Source organism: Physeter macrocephalus, chromosome 21 (genome assembly GCF_002837175.3).
Source record: "Physeter macrocephalus isolate SW-GA chromosome 21, ASM283717v5, whole genome shotgun sequence".
NCBI classification, from domain to species: domain Eukaryota; kingdom Metazoa; phylum Chordata; class Mammalia; order Artiodactyla; family Physeteridae; genus Physeter; species Physeter macrocephalus.
Window position 1 is genome coordinate 73,236,899 of NC_041234.1, and position 23,772 is coordinate 73,260,670.

At 37.8% G+C, this 23,772-nt stretch overlaps 1 protein-coding gene across 12 annotated transcripts in view; it reads left to right on the plus strand.

The window, feature by feature from the left end:
• DIAPH2 (diaphanous related formin 2) overlaps window positions 1-23,772 on the plus strand; it is a 919,875-nt gene that overhangs the window by 656,901 nt on the left and 239,202 nt on the right. For all 12 annotated transcript variants that reach the window (XR_008616350.1, XR_008616349.1, XM_055081634.1 and 9 more), the window contains one exon: window positions 21,163-21,327. Coding sequence is in view for 10 of the 12 variants with exons in the window: in XM_055081634.1 (XP_054937609.1) it covers window positions 21,163-21,327 (165 nt within the window). In the remaining 2 variants the exon portion in view is untranslated. The remainder of the gene's footprint in view (window positions 1-21,162; window positions 21,328-23,772) is intronic.

The following is a 23,772-nucleotide window of genomic DNA, read 5'->3' on the forward strand; positions in this document are numbered from 1 at the left end:
TATGAAAAGGCGTGCATTGTTTGCCACTATATAGAAAGCTGTAATCAAAGGAGCAAATAAATACCTCATGTTCTAAAAGTCAGATATACCACTTAATATTTTCAGGTGGCAACTGCACTGTCATTTCATGTAAAATGCCTTTCATTAACTATAAAAAACTGTACCTGCCTGTCAGGCTTTGAATGTCCTTCTTTTAACTATGAAAGTAAACAGTAGAGAAATCACATACCTCTAGTGCTTTTTAGAATAGATTTACAAAAAGAGAAAAAAAAGGAAAAACTCCTTTATAGTTTACTAGCATTAAATAACATCTTAGAAAAGAATGCCATAGTGATAGGAAAGCATGATAAGATCAGTTAAATGACAAAACAGTCAAACCCACATTCACAGTGGATATAATCAACTAGTCAAATAATAAGTTTTTAAAATCTGTCTTTTACAATTTTTTTTTTGCTTTTCATCTCTTGTATTTTTTAATGATGGCATCTCCATTTTTGTTCCTGTTTTTCTGTCTAACCTAACAGACATATTTTGATAGTCTATATTCAAACACGAAGGTTTGAGAGATCGAGAGGAACCTACAAATAGTGCAGTATAAAAGGCCTGTGCAGCTTAAGACTTAAGAATGTATTGATGTCCAGAGGAAAACACCACTGATCAGCTCTTTCAATGCTCTCTCTTCAGGCAGTGATGACTTAAACCGTCTATACCAAGACTGCTAGAAAGTTATAGAAGCAAATTGTTTTTCTTAAACATATATCGCTCATCTTAGAGTTTAAAGACAGTGACTGTAGTGACGATTGCTATTTGTGTACATGGCTATAGAAGAGATAGGTGAACAAGCTACAGCATCCACTTCACGCATGTGAGTGGTGAGCTGGCTCTTCTGTGATTGACAGTGTGTCTTTTTAGTACAGAGTCTGCATCTGCAGCCCTGCTTCTTAGAGACATAACGTATTTGATAGCCTTGCTCAAGGAGAGAAACTACATATAGACATCTTCAGAAATATAGGACCATCTGGTTAGAATTACTTTTAGTGGACACATTGAATATTAGTCGTTCATCGCTGACACCGTGAGCAGGAAGGACTTTATATTGGAATGCACAGCAGCAGTCCAGTCTGCGCAGTCACGTAGGTGTCTTAGGCAAAAGTAAGTTTTGCATTGCTTAGGTTTTCTTCCTAATGTGACTTTAGGTATTTTAGGCATGATGCCTGGTTTTCAATTCTTGCTAAGTATTTCTTAATGCATACTTCTAAGGAGCCTCATTTTAACAGGATCTTCTTTATTTGATCTACATCATTTGCAGCATTGTTTCTGTTCTTTAATTTAGTGAAGGGAAAGTTAATGATTGTACTCTTTGGAGTTGAAAGTCTGTGAATTTAAATATACATTATATAGAAGTCTAATAAATAAAAGATTCTTTTTTTAAAGATGGTCAAATACAAACTGAAAGCAACTACCATCCGTAGAAAATTTTTCATAAAAATCACTGTCTGCAGGAACAAAAGCATGTCATTGTATATACCAACCTTTCTTTATGCATTATCCAGTAAAATGACATTTTAAAATATTCACAGTGGGTAGCATATGGAATACTCCATAAACACTGACTAGATTTAATAATGTTTGTATCACTGTTTGGGAACATGTACAAGGAATGCGACAGCCATATATTATTAACATCAAAATAACTCAGAAGAAAAGCTCCTAATTAAAGCAGGACTGATCTAGAAACTTAGCAAAATTGCAGCCAGAAATAACCACCTACCCACCTGCCTGAGACTTGGGACTTTCTTTTATGCATAAAAAACAGACTTGCTTCCTAGGGCTGTGAGATGGCTGCTATAAAAATTATAATGGGCTGTGACAAAACCATTTTCAGCTTGTCCAGAATGGTACAAAACCTAGTCTCAGAAGTACACATTGCTGCTTGAGTTAAGGTTTCAGCCAAGTGGCATCAAAGGAAAGCAAGATGGGGTCCACAGTTGTGCTGAGCTGTACTCAATGACTCTCCGTGATTGATTAATATCCTCCTGCTTGGCAAATGTGCATATATTAAGCTCAGCATCACAATACCAAAGACTCATGGCCTGCCGTGGTAATTGATGCCCACCTGTCCTGGGGGAGCAATGTATGTAGTGCTTTTGTGTTTTCATAGAAGGGGTCTCTGTGCTATTTTCACTCGGTCATTTCTAGAAGAGGGAAACAGTAACAAAGTAAACAGGAGGAGGTTGTTTAATTAGACAGTTTGAAATCTTGTTGAGAAAGAATCCCCACCACTTACAAATGGAACAGTTATAGTATAATTTCTATGCTTGCATTCTGAAATATAAGAATGTTCAACAGGTTTTCTTTTTATGGACAAGTATCTGCAGGCTTAGGAAATTTCTTTGTTATGCATTTAACCCTTTTTCAAAATTGACATTTCCCTAATACTTACATTGCCTTTTAATTTTTTTTAAAAGTCTTTATTGAATTTGTTACAATATTGCTTCTGTTTTATTTTGTTGGCCCCGAGGCATGTGGGATCTCAGCTCCCTGACCAGGGATCGAACCCACATGCCCTGCATTGGAAGGCAAAGTCTTAACCACTGGACTGCCAGGGAAGTCCCTTCATTGCCTTTTTAAATAGCATTTTTCATACCCTTCCCTATAATCCATTTAATTAATTCCTTCTTAATTAATCGCTCCTCCTGAAGCAATCACTTTTCTTCCCTGTTGTTGTTAGCTTGGGGCATGTGTTTTTTTGTTTCGTAATATCAAAACATATAGGTATATAGTATTGGGGCATCTAGTTTCATCATATAATTATTTTGGTCTAAAATATATGTTATTAGCCCCTTAAGTATTAGGTTATCTTATTGTTTTTTTCCTAGATCTAGAATCTGTCATTGCTCTTGTTTAGCTTATATGCACCTAAGTTTCAATCCAGTTTTAACAAAATGTCATTTTTATTAGCTGAAAGTTCTAAGTCAGTAGTGAATGTGTAAATATTTTCTTTCTTTTCTACATGTTCTTTTTAGATATTTATCCTCATTTTCTACTTTTATTTTATTTTGACTGGGAAAAAAGTAATTTATAAGCTAAATAATATTAAAATATATAAATATTTTATTGATTTGATTTGTAAAATGAGCTCAAGGCGCTTCTCGTATATGTTAGACCAGGGGTCCCCAACCCCCGGGCCACGGATGGGTACTAGTCCGCGGCCTGTCAAGAACTGAGCTGCACAGCAGGAGGTGAGCAGTGGGACGAGCAAGCGAAGCTTCATCTGCCACTCCCCATCGATCCCCGATCCCCGTCGCTCGCATTACTGCCTGCACCATCACCCCTTCCCCCCCGCCCCATCTGTGGAAACATTGTCTTCCACAAAACCGGTCACTGGTGCCAAAAAGGTTGGGGACCCGCTGTGTTAGACTGTATAGCCATATTCATCATTTTTTTTTGCTAGTACATGAGTATTTTTATCTAAATTAATTTTCATCCACTAATGAATATTAGGAAGCATTGTACATCATTGAAAGTCTTTATTCCTAGACTAAGTATTTCCCAAGAAGTGTTACTATATAAATATATTCTTTCCACCCCCCCCTTCCATCAAAAAGTAGCTTTAAGGCATTATGATAAAAATGATAATGTATTTATAGAGACGGGATAAATCAAAAGCAGTAAAGAGGAAAGAATCAGATTAGACATTCCATTTGCTTACTCAATATGGTGTCTTTTAGGCCCAGGTTTCCATCTTTACAGAACTTGCTGGGTCTGTTTCACCCACACTGCAATCTATCTGATTTTCTTTTCTCTGCCATCTGCTGTTCAGTTAATACATGTTTAAATGTGTGTTTTATGCAAAATACTAACAGCCTAACATTTTGGCACACTTCGCTCTTATGTCTTGACAAAGCCTGGGCATTTGTGGATAAAAGAGATATATTTTTGTTTGTACATAGAGATGAGTGAAAATCACTCCCAGCTACTCCCCTCACTAAAATGAGAATACACTGAGATGCTAAAAGGAAAGTACCCACTTTAAAACAAACAAACATGAAATCTTATGTATGAGAGTGATTTAAGTATTAATATACAAAAGAAGCATACATGAACAATCAGTGTTTTTGTTTTGTTTTCGAGACTTTCACTAAACTGGGCACTGGTATATATAACCTATTCTATCACTTGTTTAGAGCTTATGCAGAGCTTTTGTAGAAGTATCTGAATTTCCTTAGACCAGCCAATGACTACTTCCAGTATTTTCAGGCAGCAACAGGTCTTCCAGGGCACCCAGGTGTTATAAAGGGGAGGGCACACCAGAGGGAGCCAGCCGGGTTCTCTACTTTTAGAGTCAGCTTAATCATAGAATGAGAGAATGTTTCTGTTGTTCTTTGCTGTTCCCTGGGTAACTCTGCCTAATACTTAGAAGCCTTCTCTTGGCATTGTCACAAAGTAGCTCTAAAACGTGAGTCTCAAAATTTATCTAGGCACATCCGCTGGCATTCTTTCTGCCCTCCCTTCATTCCAAGACACACACACACACACACACACACACACACACACACACACACACACACACACATCCTCTGGGCTCCTAAGCAAAGTCTGTATACTAAATTGACGGGGCGCTGGGTGGAGGGGAGGAGAAAGCCACTGGCCCCTCTACCTTGAGCTTGCACAGAACCGTGAGACTACTCAGATGTACAAGTGAAATTTCAGATTCATTTTATGTGTATGTATATGTTTGTGTGTGTGTGTGTGTGTGTGCATGTGTGTGTACAGTTAATGACCTCAGTAGAAGTTTGCCCTTTTTAAAATTGTGGTAAAAAATACATAAAATGAGATCTACCCTCTTAACAACATTTTAAGTGTACAATACAGTATTCTTAACTCTAAGTACAACGTTGTGTGGTACATCTTGTTACCAATTGAGTTAGGCCCTGCTGCTCGCCACTTACAAAATCAAACTCATAAAGCTTTGGTAGAGGGGAAAGTTGTCTTTAATCAGAATGCCGGCAATCTGGGGAGATGGTGGACTCAGTGTCCCCAGAGAACCACCTCCAAAGATTCTGCTCAGCCATGAAAGTTTTAAAGGAAAGGGGGGAAGTAATCTCAGTGAATCATTTAGATAGGGGGTCAGAGTCATTGCCATCCCCCACTGTGTGCAGGCTTGTGTGCAGCCTTGTTGACTCCTCGTGATCTTCCTCTAGACTTTTATCTTGTTTACACAGTTTGGTCACACAGCTTGTTTGCGAGATTACCGAACGGGAAGCTAGGGAAGAGATCTGGTCATCTATTTATTTTTTATTCCTACTTCTTTGATCTACGAAAAGAACCGAGTTAGGCAAGGTATTGTGTGATTAAAAGATCTGAAAGGTGTGCTTGGGCTGGAGATGAGTAGAGCATGGGTGTTTCCGGTTAAAAGTTAGTTACCATATAGCTTTGCTGAAATGACAAGGAAAGGGGCTTCCCACTGAGGGCTGTTTCCTTCAAAGAGCTGCTTACAATCTCTCGAAATTTTTCATCTTGCAGGACTGAAATTCTATACCCATTGTATGGCAACTCCCCGTTTTCCCCTCCCCTCAGCCGCTGGCAACCACCGTATACTTTCTGTTTCTATGAGTTTGGTTACTTTATTAGACACCTCATATAAATGGTATCATGCAGTATTTGTCCTTCTGTGTCTGGCTTATTTCACTTAGCATAATATCCTCCAGGTACATCCATGTTGTAGCATGTGACAGACTTCCTTCTCTTTTATGGTTGAATAATATTCCATTGTATGTATATACCACATTTTCTTTATTCATTCATCTGCCCTGAGACATTTAGATTGTTTCCACCTCTTGGCTATTGTGAGTGATGCTGTAGTGAACATGGGAATGCAAATATCTCTTTGAAATGCTTCCTTTTTCCTTTTTTTTAGTTCAAGTGCTGACTTTGAATAACACATTGACATTGAAATATATACGATTCCTAAGATCATGTAATTTTTTGAGATGTCAGAGACACGTAGACACAGCAAACACGTGAAACATAGATTCATAGTCCTAGTTTATATCCATGTCACAAATACAACGCTACTGAAGCTATTTTGTTATTGTTTTCCTAAAGCAGAAAACTTTCACAGGCACATTTTTATCTTTCCAACAAAGGAGAGAAAAGAGAAGGGATGTGTTGTTTGGAAGCAATGCCACTGTGTTTGAATAGCTTCTTCCACAGAAAGCGTCTAAAAATGTCTTTCAGAATTAAATAATACAATTTCATATTTAAGACATAGAGAAAACACAGCATCCATTAGCGATGCAGTAAAATTAATCAATTGTTATATATGTATATATACACGTACATACATAGGTCCATACATGTGCATACACATACATACATATTTAGGGAACCTTAAAAAAATGGATGAAGAGTTGCTGAAAAGCATAAGAAATGTGGTGCAAAAACCACAGCTTTGTCTGAGAAAATTCTATTGTAGCAAGAATAACATTTTCCTAGTGGAATGTCTGGCCCAGGGTTGGTCCAGAATAACCGACCATATTGAATAAATGCAGGGAAATATTCTGAAATGTTTAGGTGCCATGACGGAGGTATTAGATTAATGGGCTTTATATCCTGAAATGAACTTGTTTTCAACCTTGCAAAAAATTTTAGTAACTGAGGAAGAGATTAGGCTTAGGGTTAGGGTTAGATGACCATCTAAAAAAAATTTATATAAGGCGATGGTGTGAATAGATTCTGATAAGTGAACATAGATCTTCAAAGCTTAGAGAACTAGGAGTTGGATTAGTCAGGGATGACAAACAGCCCAGATTGAAAAGAAACAAGAGCCGGCAATGAGCAGTTGGGTTAGAAATATAAAGTTGTATTTAAATGCCATTATTTTATTTTAGAGTAACATGTCAGTCTTTGAGATAGTTTATTGTGGATTAAATTCAGGATGAGATTGCTCTGCACTTACAAGGTTCTTACCCTGTTTTAGAGATTATAGGACATACAAAAGATGTGCAAAATATATTTTTACCACCAACTGCCTTCAATCTAGAATGGGAAGACAATATAACATTAAGCAACTAGCTTAAATTAATTAATTTAATTAAATAATATATTCAAGTATTTCCATTAAAGAAATCAAAGTATTCACTTTTTCTCAAGTGCTTCCATTTTTACTGAATATGTATGGAATCAAGCATTGTGCTGGAAAGAACTTTACAGAATTTCTGTTCTTGTTGCTCTATTTTGCAATTGAGGGAAGTAAATCCTACAGATGACCCTGTCCATGCAAAAAAGGGATTAAATCTCTTGCCTCAGTTCATAGGTCTTTCAAAAGCACAGAGTTGCCTTTTATCTTTATGAGTAAACTTGCTTAGGAAGACTTTTTCCTTTCCGTTACCACTTCTTTACCTCGTTGGTGCTTTTAATTGAGGAAAGATAAGCAAAAAATGATAAAGCAATTATCCACTGAATTTGAAACTACCACTTGAATTGAAAATGCATGGTTGAAAATTGTCTACAATTCAGTATACTAATCCCCAAACTTGAAACGGGGGCCCTGAAAACAAATGTAGGAAAAATAGAAAAATTAAATGCTCAAAGAATTCACAGAATTATTTTACAGTAAACGATCAATCCCAAGCACCTAGACATTCATTTCAGAGCAGCAGACGTGACAGAATTACCTGGTATAGTAAAAATTAAAAAATAAAAAACAAAAGGGTGCACAGTAATGATGAGAAACATAGGAATTCTCAGATACTCGGCATCACCATTTATAACTAATTTCGTAACTGTGTACAGTTATTCTTGAGTCTGTAGTAACATGTCTCAAAGTCCTTTACACCCTGACTCTGTCACTACCCAAAACAATAAAACTCAATTCCCCAGGGACATACCCTTTGGCAAAATTCACACTGACTACATATTTTGCTTCATTGACATTTGTAGTAAAATGATCTTTTAAGATCATTGGAAACTGTTAGCAGAGGCTGCGGGATCTGATATTTTGCTCTTTTAGCTGAAGTTATAATCCCAGGATAGTTTCTATTTAGGGAGAACATATCAGGGCCAAACATATTCAGACTAAGGGCATGTTCACTGAACCCACAAGAGTGTTGGGGAACAGTCTTGAGGTACTGTCCTGATCTAGATCTGAATGGATAAGGGGAAATCTTTGCTCCATTTGCCTTGGCTTTGCAGTTCTCACTGTCGCCATATAAGCTGATCTCCAAGTTATCAAGGAGGCCACTATTTCCACCTGCCTGTTAGATATTACCATCCCAGTGTTCCCTAGCTATCTCAAACTCAGTGTGTTCAAAACTATTTATTATTCTCCCTCTCTCCCTGCTCCACCCACACTAAATAATGTTCCCTTTCTTGTCTCCCAAGTTGTATTAAAAAACAAGTATACAGAAAACAAACTTTGAGCTACTAGGGCAAGAAAACTCAAGTATCCTCAATACTTCCCTCTCTCTAACCACTAGTCACCATGTCCCAGGGTTCAGTGTCTCATCTCTCCAGACCATCCTTTCCATGGTTGCCAGAGTGAGATTCCTACAAACCGTAAGATCATATTGCTCCTCTGTATAAAAACCATTGATTAGCCATTACCTCCAAAGAAAACTTGAAAACCTTAACATGCATTCAATACCTTTCCAGATGTAGGGAAGGAAAGACTTGCCCTCCATGTTCCTGGGTTCAACAGCTGAGTCTATGAAACAAACTGACACTAGACAGGTTAGCCTGAAGATAAGGTATACAAATTTATTAAGATTTAATATTATGACATAACAGGGAGAAAACAAAGTGAACACCCAACAAGCAGTGAGATTTGAGAGCTTATACAACATCTTAATAGGGGAAGGGGAAATGGGACGTAGGCCACTTAGAGGAGAGTAAAGGATTTTTAGGAAAGATGAGTGGAACCTCAGGAGGATAGATGGAAGATATGATAGCATGAGGCAAAGTTTGTCTGGGTGTGCTGTCAACTTCTAGTCTCCTTTGATAAGAGTCATTCTTCTCTGGTGGATGAAGCTCCCAGGGAAGAGGTTTATGACAGTTGAGTTCCTTTTGGAGGATCTGTCTTTATGCAGATAAGGGGAGTTCAGAGAAAGCCTCTCCCTGCATTTGCTGTTTTCCCAAGTGCCTTCAACTCAAAATAATTCTTACGCCAAATGGGCATATCTTAGGGTGGCCTATTCTGTCACCCATCACAGGCTGTCCTCCTCTACAGCTCTCTGCGTTCCCAATCTATGTTATCTTGGAATAGTCCAAGTTTCTTGATAACTCCAGATACAGTTATACCTCTGTTCATGCTATTCTCCTTGCCTGTGGTGTCTTCTCTTTGGATAGAAAAATCTTTTCCATACCTCAAGATGCAAGTCGAAAGTTACTTCTTTCTGAAACCTTACCTAATAATCTCAGAATCACTTCTTTCTATGTGTTTCTGTATTTTTCTGGAATTCCTTTGTGGAGCTTAGTTTATTTTACCATGCACTTTTATTTATTTACTTATTTATTTTAAACAAGAGAAGCAGTATGGTATGCTGGTTAAATTCATACTTTTATGTTATGGGGGAGCTATGGGGGTAAGGGTACCCAGGTTCAAATCCTGAAACCACCACTTACTGCAGAGATGGCACTGAGAAAGTCAGTAGGCCTCCCTGAGGCAAATTTCATCATGTGTAAAATGGAGTTACTGATAGCATATATGCATCAGAGGGCCGTTGGGAGAATTAAATAAGACAACGCTTGTAAAGCATTTAGCTCAGTGCCTGGTTCATTGTAAGAGTTCACTAAACATTAGTTCCTGCTACTGTTGCTCTGCTATTATTTATCTGTCTCCCAACACTAGTTTGTAAATTCAGTGAGGGTTAGGAGCCACGGCTGATCACTTTATTTACTTTCTTTTTCTCTACTTAATCTCCCAGTTTCTTATACATTGTTGCCACATGATAAATGATGCTGAGAGCTGAACGTGAGGTAGGGCTGGAGGTAGTACTTGATCTAATTAACACCTGTGTGTGCAGACTATGAATATTCAATAATAATACTGACATTCCAAAATATACACATCAATCTCAAAATTTTCTAATCATAACTCTTATGTTACTCTAAACGCAACTATTTATATGCCAGTCTCAATAGTTATGCTTTGCCTAACACCTGCTATTTTTTAACTGACTTTGATACTATGTAAATTCTCAATAATTTATCATACACATTAATTGGATGTTTACATAATATATACTCTTCTTATCAGTAGTTAGGAACTAGCAAGTAGACTTACTATCATTTGGACAGTATTCTATGTTGCATTAGTCCTAGGGTTTTTTCTTATTGCTGTTAGTGTACGTGTATGTGTTAATTTAGCTAGCATTTTTTATGCCTTTGAGCAAAAAAATCGGATGGTATCAGTTCCCTGTTTAAAACCCTTCAATGACTTACATCTGTCTCAGGAAAAATTTCAAAATGCTTAAGAGACCTGTAGAATCTGGCCCCTACGGACGTCAGGAACCATCTCCCTCCTATCTCCCACTTCCTCCATAGGCTCTGGTAGTCCAGGACTTTTCTCTCTCCTTTATGTTCCTACAGTATTTAATATCCTTCAGAGCCTTCACTCACCCTACTCCAGTGCTCCTCCTGGCTCGGCCCCTTCAGGTCTGAGTTTTAATATTTCACCCCTCAAGTGGCATTACCAGACTCCTGGCCCACCCGTACTCCCACAAGTCTAAGTTAGGTCTCCCAGATATACACTCTTTAACAACCTATGCTTTGCAATCACAGTTTTCAATTTGTAATTTAAAATTTTTTTCTATTTGTTTAATGTATGCTTTCCCATGAATCTGTAATCTCCATGAAAGCAGTGGCCAGTGACCTTGTATCAATATTAACTACTATATCTTCAGAACCTAGAAGATACCTGGCACAGAGTAGGCACTTAATAAATATCTTTGACTAAATGAAAAATCACTCTGTTAGGTGTCTCAGAATGCAAAGCTAGAGTCTGTCTTCAAAGGAAGAGTAAAAAGAAATGTACACAAAAGACACAGTGAGTGAATAATGAAATGAATGAGGTAGAGAAAAGTAGGAGGGCTTGAGTGTACCTCTTACCTCTATAATGATCATCACATTTGTGGCTTTAACTGGAAACTGATTTAAAGGCATTTTCTTTATACCCAGCCGACTCAGGCCATCTGTGAAAAAGTGGGCTCATTACAAAATTGGTTCATCTCTCTGGAAACATAATTGCCTCCTATATGTTAAAAACTGGAGACTGGTTCAGAATTCCTGTCGTTGACTATGCTATCTTTGTTATGTCATTTAAATGTCCTATGCCTAAGTTTTTTTTTTTTTTTTTTTTTTTTGTGGTATGCGGGCCTCCCTCTGCTGCGGCCTCTCCCGTTGCGGAGCACAGGCTCCGGACGCGCAGGCTCAGCGGCCATGGCTCACGGGCCCAGCCGCTCCGCGGCATGTGGGATCCTCCCATACCGGGGCGCGAACCCGGTTCCCCTGCATCGGCAGGCGGACGCGCAACCACTGCGCCACCAGGGAAGCCCATATGCCTAAGTTTTGTAATCTGATTGTTAAAAGAATTTTGTAGTCTAAATCCTGAACCATTTTAAACTATTACGCTGAACCCAATTGCAGGTTAATATATATGTATTCTATATTGTTCTTATTAATGTTTCACATTTTAAAATATTCATCAGTGTGTATTTATCACATAATGTGTGGTCTCTAAGTAAATTCCAGCTACTTTAATATGCCTTAGTATTATTTTTTTAAAGATAAATTTCTTTAAAACAGTAATCATTTTGAACAAAAATTATTCAAATTAAAGGAAAAAAATTAATATTTGGTTTTTAGCATTTAGAGATATCTTTTCTGACAGGTTATGGAAAGAGGAAATACTGTCTGTATTCTGTAATAGATTTTATACTTGTGACTTCCTTTTATTTAAATGGATAATTATGCCATGTTGCTAACTAAATCTTGTGTGAAGGTTAAGTGGATCTCAAGTTGATTTTTCCATGTTCTCAACAATCCAGCAGTAATGATATTTCGAATTTCAAGTTTTTTATTAAAATCAAAACTAATGTACTGCCTATTAAGATGAGAAGTTGTAAGAACGGATTTGACTCAATTAGCTGTGAGGTACATAAACTCCTTCATCCCCAGTGCTCTGCTAATGCTTATTCCAGTTCTAAAGGAACAAGTTTTCTGTATTAACGATTACTCTCCACATCAAAATTAAGTAAAATGACAAACAGTAGTGTTAGTAGTACTCTGCCTAGTATTTGATGCAGCAATGCTACTGTAGGGCAGGGAAAAGTTTTCCCCAGTCCTCATAAGGTCCCTGGCTGCATCTGAAAATTAAGATTGACAAAGACAGATTAATAGGAGAAAAGCATACACATTTATTGAATATAAGTTTTATGTGGCATGGAAGCCTTCATTAGGAAATGAAGACCCAAAGAAATGGTTAAACCTGAGTGGTTTTATGCTAGGTTTGATAAATAGTGGAAAGTCATAGAAAGATATGAATGGGCAAATAGTATGAAGTATAGCAAACTGGGGGGAACTAAGAAAGGCCTGTTCATTCAGATACTTCTTGGTGTCCCTCCTCCATCTTGGAGATAAGGTTGTTCCTTTCTTTGGGGTATAGGGAAGCTACCTCTCACGTCGGCATTTTCTGACCTGTTTCAGGGGGAGAAGAGCACTGATCTTCCTACTTCTTCCATTTTCTCAAATTCCTTCAGCTTAAAGTATTCAGTATGCCACCGTGCCATATTTTGGGGTAATGTGTTCTGAACCCCATCAGCTATTGTGCCAGTTAGAGGGCAAGGGTTACAATACCTACCTTCAATCAATTTATAGACAGCTAATTATAGCTATTGAAAATAGTTTAAAACTATATATAATGTATATAAATATACACTATAAAAGTATAAAATAATATAAAAGTATTAAAAATATTTCCTATTTGAATATATGCCTATGGGTGAATTATAGCTGTTTCAGGTTGAATTTCAAGTCCATACTATTATTATATTAGTAAGGAATATAATCTATAAATCTATATATAGTCACACAAAAGCATAGATGATAAAAGCTTTAGACAATTCTGTGTACTGTGTAAATACCAAAGTAATTGTGTGAAGACTGCTTCCCTATGTCAGATTTTCAAATGAGTTAATATAAAAATGCTTTGTGGGACTTATGATGTATGTTTTATAAATTGTTTCCAGATTCATGATTGAGATCAAATGGTTTAAAATTAATAATACTTTTTAAAGGTTAACATTTTACCTCCTAGCTTTTTAAAATGCTGACCACATTTTAGCTTATAAACCCTGCAACAAACACTTCTCTTAGAGAGAAGATGATGTAATTTTACAATAGTTCACAGTTATCTTCAAAAACTTCTAAGCTGGAAAAATCAGAAATGCTTGTCTTTGTAGAGCAAGGAATTTGAAAGTCAACTAATAAAAGGAAAATTGCTCTCAATTGCTTTTTTTCCCCTTACAATTGATAACTTTATATGCATTTGATATGCCCACTTTACCACCTTAAGCTTCTATTTTCTTTTAGTATATAAATTACTATGAATTACCCCTATCTCTGAACTTCATCTTGGAAAGATCATTGTTTTTCCAGGGTTCTTCTCTCTCAATATTTCAAGGACTCCCAAGGTTGCTTAAGCAGGCGGGAAGAGGTCAGTCTACATTTTGGCTCCGGAATAGTCTAATCATCTTCCGCAAAATACCTTATTCTTTGATACCAATACAGCCATTGTCACCATCTCCTGTGGCACCAAAGGCCAAGAAATCTGGGCATCCAGGAGCAAATGGCCTTTTCCTGCTGCTTTCACCATTCTCTTCAATAGTTCTTCAGGGAAAGGCATCAGAAGAGCTTCTAGCATTAGTTACACGGTGTGCCCATAACTGTCCTTCCTATTTCACCCTAAACATGGCCACTGGCTTCTCATTCTGTGCTCTCACAACCCAGCTAAGGGCAGGCTGCCTGGCCCAGAGAAGTCCATCACAAGAGTCTACAACATATTTTCTAAAGTCTCTCTTATAATGAAGCTTTAAATATTCCCAAATAGGAAGCAGCAGCTCAGTTCAAATCTCTACTTTATCCCTCTTCTCTGTAGGCACAATCCCGTTATACGCGCTTTACATTATAAATAGAACAGAATTCTATAGGTAGCTATAAGGATGCCTTTTATCTCTATGACAAGAAAGTGGCTTTCGGCCTCTAGGATGAAAACTACCCATGAGCCACCAAATACCCTTTCATAAAATACATTTTCTAATAAATTATTTCTTTACCAGGCATCCCAGAAGATAACTTTAAGACTTATTTCCTTTAAAATGTATTCTCAATTTCTGGTCTCTAATATGGGAGATAAATGAAATGCCCAATTTAAAATGTTATCTACCAAAGTATCTACTAGGGCCACATCTAGGTCTAATTACACAAACAACTTAAACAGGCCATTATTCTCCTGATAAATATATTCTATTGCATATATAGGTGTAAAATAAAATCAATATGATTGAAGTCTACCTTTAAAAATGAATTTAAGATGTCAAGATTGATGAAAATATGAGGGGATTAAAATTTTTTCTCAAGTATTCAGAAAATCACTATTAAAATATTCTCTATCAATAAGGTTTGTTGTGAAATTGGTTTATCTTAAGATGTATAAGAAGGGTTTTAGTTTCCCAAGTACCCAAGTCAAACCCATGGCTCATCTTCCAATGTGATGTTATAATGAGACTCTTCTCTTTCACCAAATATTTCTTGAGAAACTATAGCATAGTTGTTAAGAATATGAGTTCTGGACCCATTCTCAGTTTGTTCGCATTACTGTGACTTACCAGCTGTCTGACCTTGGGTAAATTCTTACCTCAGAAAACAGTTGTGAGGATTAATTGCATTAATCCATGGGAAGCGTTCACAATGACTCCCACAGAGTAACTTAAAACAAAAGAAATAAAAGATTAGGCATAACGATCATTATTATTATTGTTGATTTTAGTTATTTTTTCACTGCTACTATTTCTGCTACGTGTTTTAGGGGCTGATGATGTTACCGAGCTCAGGTTCAGCTGCTCACCGCTCTAAAGTCAATGATCAGGAGGCAAGTGTCAGCAGAAAGGAAAGGTGCTTTAATCAGAAAAGCTGGCAATCTGGGGAAAAGGTGGACTCACGTCCCATGACCAACTCCCAAGATTCTGCTCAGCCATGACAGTTTTTAAAGGGGAAAAGGAGGAAGAATCTCAGTGAATCATCAAGGCAGGAGGTTGGATTCTGCATCATTCTCCATTGTGTGCAGAAGGGCTGACTCTCTCTTCAGATGGTACCTTGCCTGTGTGATCTGCCTGCAGAAGTGCTAAGGGGGCCATTGGGGGTAGGGAGCTAGTCATTCTTTAACTACTTAATTCTTCATTCTTACTGCTTTTTATCTAGGAAAAGAACCAACAGGTTAGGCAAGGTGTGGTGTGCCTTCAGGAGAGCATAAGTTAGGAGTTAGGTTAAATTACCTAGTGATCTCATTCTTATAATTAGGTTCTTTTAAGGTTAGAGGGGAACAGAAACGGGCAAACAGGAAAGGGGCAAAAGAACTGCTTTCAGTGAGTCAGTGGTCAACAAGACAGGCAAGGTCTGTTCTCCTGGGCTATATTTTTAAATGCGGAAAGAGAGGCAATGAACAGGTAAATAAATAAAAGAGATAATGTCAGATAGTGATAAGTTCTCAGAATGAAATAAAATAGGCCAGAGTAATAGAGATGGGAGTGGACCTTTTAGATTGGATGGTTGGGGAAAAGCCTCTCTGGGGAGGTGGCAGTTGAGCTGAGGTTGAATGACCTGGTGAAAAAGAAACATTCTAGGCAGAAAGAAGAGCAAGTGCAAGGGCCCTGAATTGGGTATGAGAGCTTGCTAGGCACAAGGAAGAGAAAGAAGGTTAATGAGTCTCAGCATAGAGCTTAAGAGGGAGAATGGGGTGAGATTAGGTTGCAGTGGTGGGTAAAGGCCAGATCATGTAGAGCCTCATAAATGCTGAGAAGAAAATTGGATTTTATTCCAAGTGTTGTGGGAAACTATCAGAGGGTTTTGCAGGAGACGATTTACATTTGAGATACCAATAGATGCCATGAACAAAAAAAAATTAAGTAGAGATGACAAGCAGGCAGTTGATTATAAAAGTATCTCAGGGGAGAGACTGGAGCTACAAGTAATTTGGGAGTCATCAATATAGATGGTATTTAAAGTCATGTGAATTGCCCTGGTCAGTTAGACTATAGACAGAGGAGTCAGGACCAAGCCCCCAGGGTACTCTAACATTTTACAGGAGTTGCCAGAGAAGGAGAGGAGGTAAGAGGAAAAACATTTTAAGCATGAGGGTGTGTGTCATAGAAACTAAGAAGAGTGGCTAAATGTGTCAGATGTGGCTGAGACATCAAAAGGAGGACAGAGGGGTGAATGTTGGATTTGGCAGCGTGAAGGTCATTGTCATTATAAGTAGTACACTTCTACCATGTGAAAAGAATGTTAGACTAGTATCATGCAGGGGTCTCTCATGATGTCTATTATAGGGGAGGAAAAATAATTGTTTCTCTACCCTACTGAGTAATTGGCTGAGGACCAACCCCCCCACCACCACCGCTTCCCCGTAATACAAGACAGAATAACAAGAGAAAACCAGAGAGAAGTTAATAAACTTGAATACCTCATGTGTACCTGGGAGATACTCGGAGAAAAATGAGTAACTTCCCAAAGTAGCCTAAGTCACCAGCTTAAATACCATCTTCAGCTAAAGACAAATGAAAGATGTGAGGACACCCATAGTGGGGGAGAGGGTTACAGGGAAAAGCACCATACACAAGGATAAGGTTTGTTCTGCAGGTTTAAATCTGCAACTTCACCAGTGATACTCCTGATACCCTTGATTCTCTGGTGTCGTCCTTCTCTTCCTGGTACAGAGAGGAAGACACCCTTACAAATGGAGATTTCCTTTATAAATGGAAATTTCCCTTTCAAATGGGTAACTTTTACTCTTTTCAGAGCTTTTCCTGCGTCTGCTGTTTTTCAATCAGCTCAAAATAATCTATGCCAAAGAGGCATATTTTGGGGTGGCACATCTCCTCACCTTCACTACATTCTAACCTTAGATGGATGAGTGCCTTTGTTTTTTGGGGGGAGGGGAATGTAATTTATTATGTTTACAGTTTTATTGATAAAATGAGTGCCTTTTATCTAGTTTCCACAGCTCTAAAAATTGGAATATTTTTTGGGTATTGGTATTTGAAATTGGTATTTCTCTGCCTTTTTGACAAGGTTGTTATGAAGGATATGGAACATAGTGGAAGGAAAAGTATATCGTAAGTGGTAAAGTCCTGTACAAATGCAAATTAATAAGTAGAATTATTTGTAATATTAGATTATAAACTGCTTCAGGGTCTGGATTAGGCTTTAATGATCATTGTATCAAGCACAATGCTTAACATAATACTAACCAGTATCTTGCGTTTAGTGGTTGCTCAAAAAAAGAAAAGAAAATATGTCTTAAATGAAATAAAGAGGTGGAAAGGAATGATGGTGTCCAGTTCTTTTTCACCTGCAGAATCCCAAGTAGGATTTGGTGACAGGGTTGCTCTTGTGAAAGATTTCAGTGCTGAGTCATGCCCTGCATCCCTTTTACAAAGTAATCACTGTGAAGAGAAGTAAAGGACTTGGAGATTGGGCTGCTTTCCATTTGTTATTTCTAAGTGAAACCATTCCCAGAATTTTTCAGATTTTCTCACTTTGGTATACAGACAGAATTTCTGAAATCAGTTTTTCTTCTAGGAGAGCAAATTTATGAAATTGTGTATCACCACATGGGCATATTTTAGCTGGTGAAAAATTGTGTTATGATAAATGGTAAATGTCCAGTTTTTTGCCTTTTTTTAATCTTTGGCTTTTTCTGTGTGTTGTACAGGTGTTGAGCCTTCTGAAATATACACAGTTTAGTACCTTGCTGCAAATAGAATATAAGTAAGTGACCTTTGCAAAGCGTGTATTCTTAGCAAGTCTGGCATGAGTCTGTTTTATTTAGGCAAGGGAGACTAGAAAACAAAAATCTAACTTTCATTCTGTGCTGAGAAATAAAGAGAATTGTCTTATTTCTGCAGCTCTCAAACAGGATGTTCAACACTCTCTTAAAAATCAAACAAATAGGGACTTCCCTGGTGGCAGGTGGTTAAGAATCCGCCTTCCAATGCAGGGGACACGGGTTCGAGCCCTGGTCCGGGAAGATCCCAGGTGCCACAGAGCAACTAAGCCCGTGTGCCACAGCTACTGAGCCTGCGCTCTAGAGCCTGCGAGCCTCACCCACTGAAGCCCATGCGCCTAGAGCCCATGCTCCGCAATAAGAGAAGCCACCGCAATGAGAACCCTGCGCACTGCAATGAAGAGTAGCCCCCACTAGCCGCAACTAGAGAAAGCCCACGCGCAGCAACAAAGACCCAATGCAGCCAAAAATAAATAAATAAATAAATAAATTTTTAAAAATCAAACAAATATGATATTCTCAGAGGTAAAATCAGAATATGTAGGTAGCATTACATACAACCCTTTTGTTTGTAAAAAGCAAGTAGAATAAGTCAGAAATGCATTAATTCTTTCAGGTCTATTGACAGCAAAGTGGACTTGAGGGTTGAAAGATTTAATGTCACTCCTTAGCAAGGAAGAGATTGTTGTGTGGCTAATGTGAATGCTAATACTTAAGTAGCATAAGAAGGAGCCTGGGAAAGGGAGCATCTCACTTTTAAAATCCTGCTGTATCCTGTAAGTGTCAGCTGCAAAGTAATTTTCCAGAAATGGTCTGATTTCCCCACTGACTTCCATTGTGAAACTAGAGCTGTGTTCCCATGGAAAATAAATTTGGCCCCAGGTTATGATGAAACACACTGAAGAATTCAGAAAATTTTATAAAATCCAGCATTTCAAGACACAGTTATCAGTACCTGATAAAATAATACTATCACAAAATGTGAATACACTGTAGTAGATCTTAAAATAGCACACCCCAAACTGTGCTATTATTCTTTTTTTTAACAAGTCCAAGTCTAGTACCTTTACATTTAAAGACATTTTACTTCTGTGATCATTATTGAGTTTTAATAGACTTAATTGTAAAAGGTAGATTTGCTTTCCTTTATATTCTTCATGGTTAGTCTACTTACCTTTTTCTGAAGCATTCTTATAATTAGCATTCAAAAGCTTTCAGCCATAGAAGAAAGACCAGAAGGAAATGTCCCAAAAAGTTCACAACACTGAGTTGTTGGAAATTTTAGTTTACTTACGTTTTTATATTTCTAAGTCACCTGAAGAGATAATTTTCTGTATCTGTATCTTCTATAATCAGGAATAAAATCGATAATTTCTTTCTATAAATTTACACATAATGAGATACATTTAGTCGGACACATTTACATACCTGGTTCACTTTATGTTTGGTAGTTGTGGTAGTTGTTATCACTTTTTTGATAAAAATTTTAAAACAGTGATGTAATTAATTTTGGGATAAATACTTTTCTAGACTGTACTGCTGAAAGTGGAGTCCTGGTGTTACCGAACCAAACTTGGGTCCTCTGGCCATGCACAGTAAAGCCAATCTATCGGCATCAGGTTGTGGTGAAGGAAAGTGCAGCATTTATTATAGGCGCCAGACAAGGAGAATGGGTGTGGGTGGCTTGTGCTCAAAAGCTCCAAACTCCCAGAGGGTTTCAGGGAAGCATTTTTAAAGACCAGGTGAGGGAGGGGGGTTGCAGGGTATGTGATCAGCTTGTGCATAGTTCTCTGATTGGTTGGTGGTGAGGTAACAGGGTGGTGTCACAGGGGTTAACACTGTCAATCCTCAGGCTCCAGTAGGCCTGCAGGGCTATGTGCTCAAGGTCACCAAGTAGTTAACCTGTTCCATTTGGTGGGGGTTTTAGCATCTGTAAAACAACTGAGGAAATGTGCATCAGATACTGTTATCTAAGCACTTAGAAAGGAGCTAAAGGAGAGGATATGGAGGAGGGGTCTGTCATGGGAAGGCCTCATTGGGTCCTGCTGGGTTACACTGGATTGGCAGCCTCAGTATCATCTGGGAACTTGTTAGAAATTATAATCCTCAGGCCCCTGGGCTCAGGCTCAGCAAACAGCATTCGGGTTTGAACAAGCCCTTTGGGCGATTAAGGTTCTAGAGCTACAGCAGAATCTCTCTCTCCCTGTCTCTCCCCTCTCCCTCTCTCTCCCCTCTCCGTCCTTCCCTCTCCAAAGCTCTTCCTCTCCTCCCTTCTTTTTCTCTCTCCCCCTTTTTCCCCTCCTCATATGGGATATATGTGTATATGTATATATACACACATATAGATACATAACCTATATATAGAATTCACTGCAACCTCTCCATCTATATAGAATATGTATTAAAAAAAGAAAATATATACTTTTTTCCTTAAGCTTTTCATTGCTGTTTGTTTCTACCCTACCTCCCTCCTAAAAAGATATGAGACAGTTTTCTGGTGTTTATACTTCTGTGTTTTCATTTAGCAAACATGTTCTTCATGGTTATACATTAAATAGTTCTGCCTCATTTATAGATTTTCAAAGCTCACTAACCAATATAATGACTCCAGCGAGTTGTTATGGGCTGAATTGTGCCCCCCCATTCATGTGTTGAAGCCCTAACCCTCAAAACTTCCAAAATGTGACTGTATTTGGAGATAGGACATTTGGAGAGGTATTTAAGTTAAAATGAGGTCCTTAGGGTGGGCCCTAATCCAATATAACCAGTGTCCTCATAGGAAGCGGAGATTAGGACACAGACAACACGGACAGAGGGACCACCAGGTAAGGACACGGGGAGAAGGCAGCCATCTTCAAGCCAAGGAAAGAGGCCACAGAAGAAAGCAAATTTGCTGACACCTCGATATTGTATTGCTAGCCTGCAGAATTGTGAGAAAATAAATTTCCGTTATTTAAATTACCTGATCTGTGGTATTTTGTCGTGGCAACCCAAGCAAAGTAATGCAGAAGTGTTTACAGAAATAATGTTATAATTCAGTCTTAGCATCTAGTGATTGCCTTTGAGGTACTATTGGATCATGTTCCTTAACAGAAAGCTACAGCTTTACAAAGGGTGCCAGAGAACAGTATGAAAAACTACTCACCATGCACAACAACATGATAAAGCTCTATGAGAATCTTGGAGAATACTTTATTTTTGACTCTAAGACAGTGAGCATAGAAGAATTTTTCGGTGATCTCAGCAACTTCCAAACTTTGTTCCTGGTAAGTGATACATCTTAAAGCCTTGCAAGGCCTGTTGCTTTTGTTTTTAAATAATGTCTTCCATAGGCATTTTATTTTACGTACCTACTGACCATATTGATTACATGTTATAGCCCTTTAATAGGAATTGACAGATATTTTATACCTGTGACATGGATTAAAAATTGCTGGCTGGCTTAATGTATAATGGGAACCTAAATGAATTATCTTCAACTTTAGGTACACATGGGAATTTTACTGCTGAAATTTTATAGAAAATGAATGAATTGGTACTCAGATGACCCTGATTTTTTATACAGCATAATATTATAATTTGACCTAGCTTAAAAATTAACATCTAAAATCATCTTTTACTCAATACATTAAAATGCTGTGACTGATGAATAAGTTTCTTTCATAGTCTAGATGAGAAACTGATTCTAAATTGGACTCTATCAATAAATGACCTGGAATACCTAAAGTTTCTTTCAGAATGTGAGCTCTCCTTTTTCAAACTGTAACTCTTGGGGATAATGGTAAACGTTAGCATTCATCGGAGGTCGATCATCAGGGTGCCAGTTATGATGCTAGAGGGAAGCAAAATCTTTGTTGTATAAATGCTGTGGTAATATTTCTCTGCATCCAGTGAAGGCATAGAAGAGCAGAGTCTCCGATTATGATAGTAACAGAAAGATCTGCACAATAGTTGATATCAAACAGGTAAAAGTCCCTTTATGTTAAAGAAGGAATTCTAGCAATTATCCCCAGCAGGAAGATCAATCAACAAACTAATTCATTGTAGTTAGAGGTATGTTTCTATCCCCAAAGCAATCCTTCGCTAAATAAGACTCTCTCTTAATTGATGGTGTTGGTCCATGAAATCATTTGATTTTGGTGTGATTTGCACAGTCTATGGAATACAAATATACTTGTGGAAAGCGCTTGCTTTCATCTACTGATTTAGGGCAGACAACTGAGAGTACACCCCAGCTTTGATAATAGAAGCTAAACCAGAAACGTTCATAAATATGATCATTTGTCTTATTTTTGCTGAGAATATTAGCTGATTTTTGTCTTAGGTCTTTGCCTCTTAATAGACACACATATTTAACTTTTTAGCTGGTCAATAAGTAGCAAAATATATTCTACTGGCAATGAGTAGCTTTTTCAAAACTTAGACATTAGGAACATACCCAGGTTACCCTTACTTGGATAATTGTCAAAAAGAAAAAAAAAAATGTATGTTGAAAAGGGACGGGGACTAGAAAATACACTTCAGTTGATACAGAAAAGATAAATCCAATAATTTTCTTTTTTGGTAGCATCAATGTCTATGGGTTAATAGAGATAAATAAATATAATTAATATTGTCAATCTCTATGAAAAAGGACCTTGTTTTTAACATAAATGGGATCCTAAAACACTGCCTGTCATATTATGTGCCCCCTACCTCCCCAATACGTGGACATAGAGTAGAATTTGCTGTACTTCTCTCATGTTGCAGCATTTGTTTAATTATAATTCCTGTGTGACAGCCTATGTTTAGTCCTATTAGCCAGATGCTTAGAAGTCTTGCCAAGAACTATACGTGTATTATTTCTCAGTCATAGCTTAGTTTTAAAAAGGTAAGGATATTATTGTTAAGAAGAACCGATTCTATGTCCTGGTGCTCTCACAAACAAGCTATGTGATTAGGTAAGTCATTTATCTTTCTAGCTAGTTAGCTAGTTAGTTAGTTAGGAAATGGTAGGATTACACTACTGATCTCAAAGAACTTCTTTCTCTTTAGAGTCTATGAGTCATGGTGGGAATTTCAGAGAGTCATTTGTATTCCATACATAAACAAGATATATCTTTTTGTCTACTGGATTCACTGTGGGTGTAGCTTGAGTACAGGGAAATTATTTGTCACAAATCATTCTCATTGTAAATAAGTTGACATTCTGAAGCCCAGTTGTGTGTGCATTTAAGTTAACTTCTTGAGAACCTGCTAAGAGTTTGGGAGCTTTCAAAACAGGTGACCAGCTCCTACACTGTGTCTTGGCCAGCCATTGCCACCTGTCCTACAGAATACTACTGCCACCACTTCTATTTACCAATCCTTTTAGACTTGCTGTCATGAGAAGTAGTGTGCAACTTTTTAGCTGTTTTGAACTTGAGTTGGTCACATAAACTCTCTGGGCATCAGTTTCCTCATGTTTAAAATATGAGTGATAATTCCTGCCATGGCTGCCTCACCACGATGTGAAAACACCTCATAACCTATGCAGATGGAGAGTATTATGAGCCATTCTCTGCCTGTCCATTCAGTTATTACTTATTGAGAACCAACTTGATTTTGGTAATGCTTTAGTCCAGAGACAAAAGGAAGAGAATGGTTTCTATCCATGAGTGGAGGGCGACGGACAAATGCAATATAGTTTGATAAGTGCTGCCATAGGACTATGTCAGGGTGCTATAGTAATA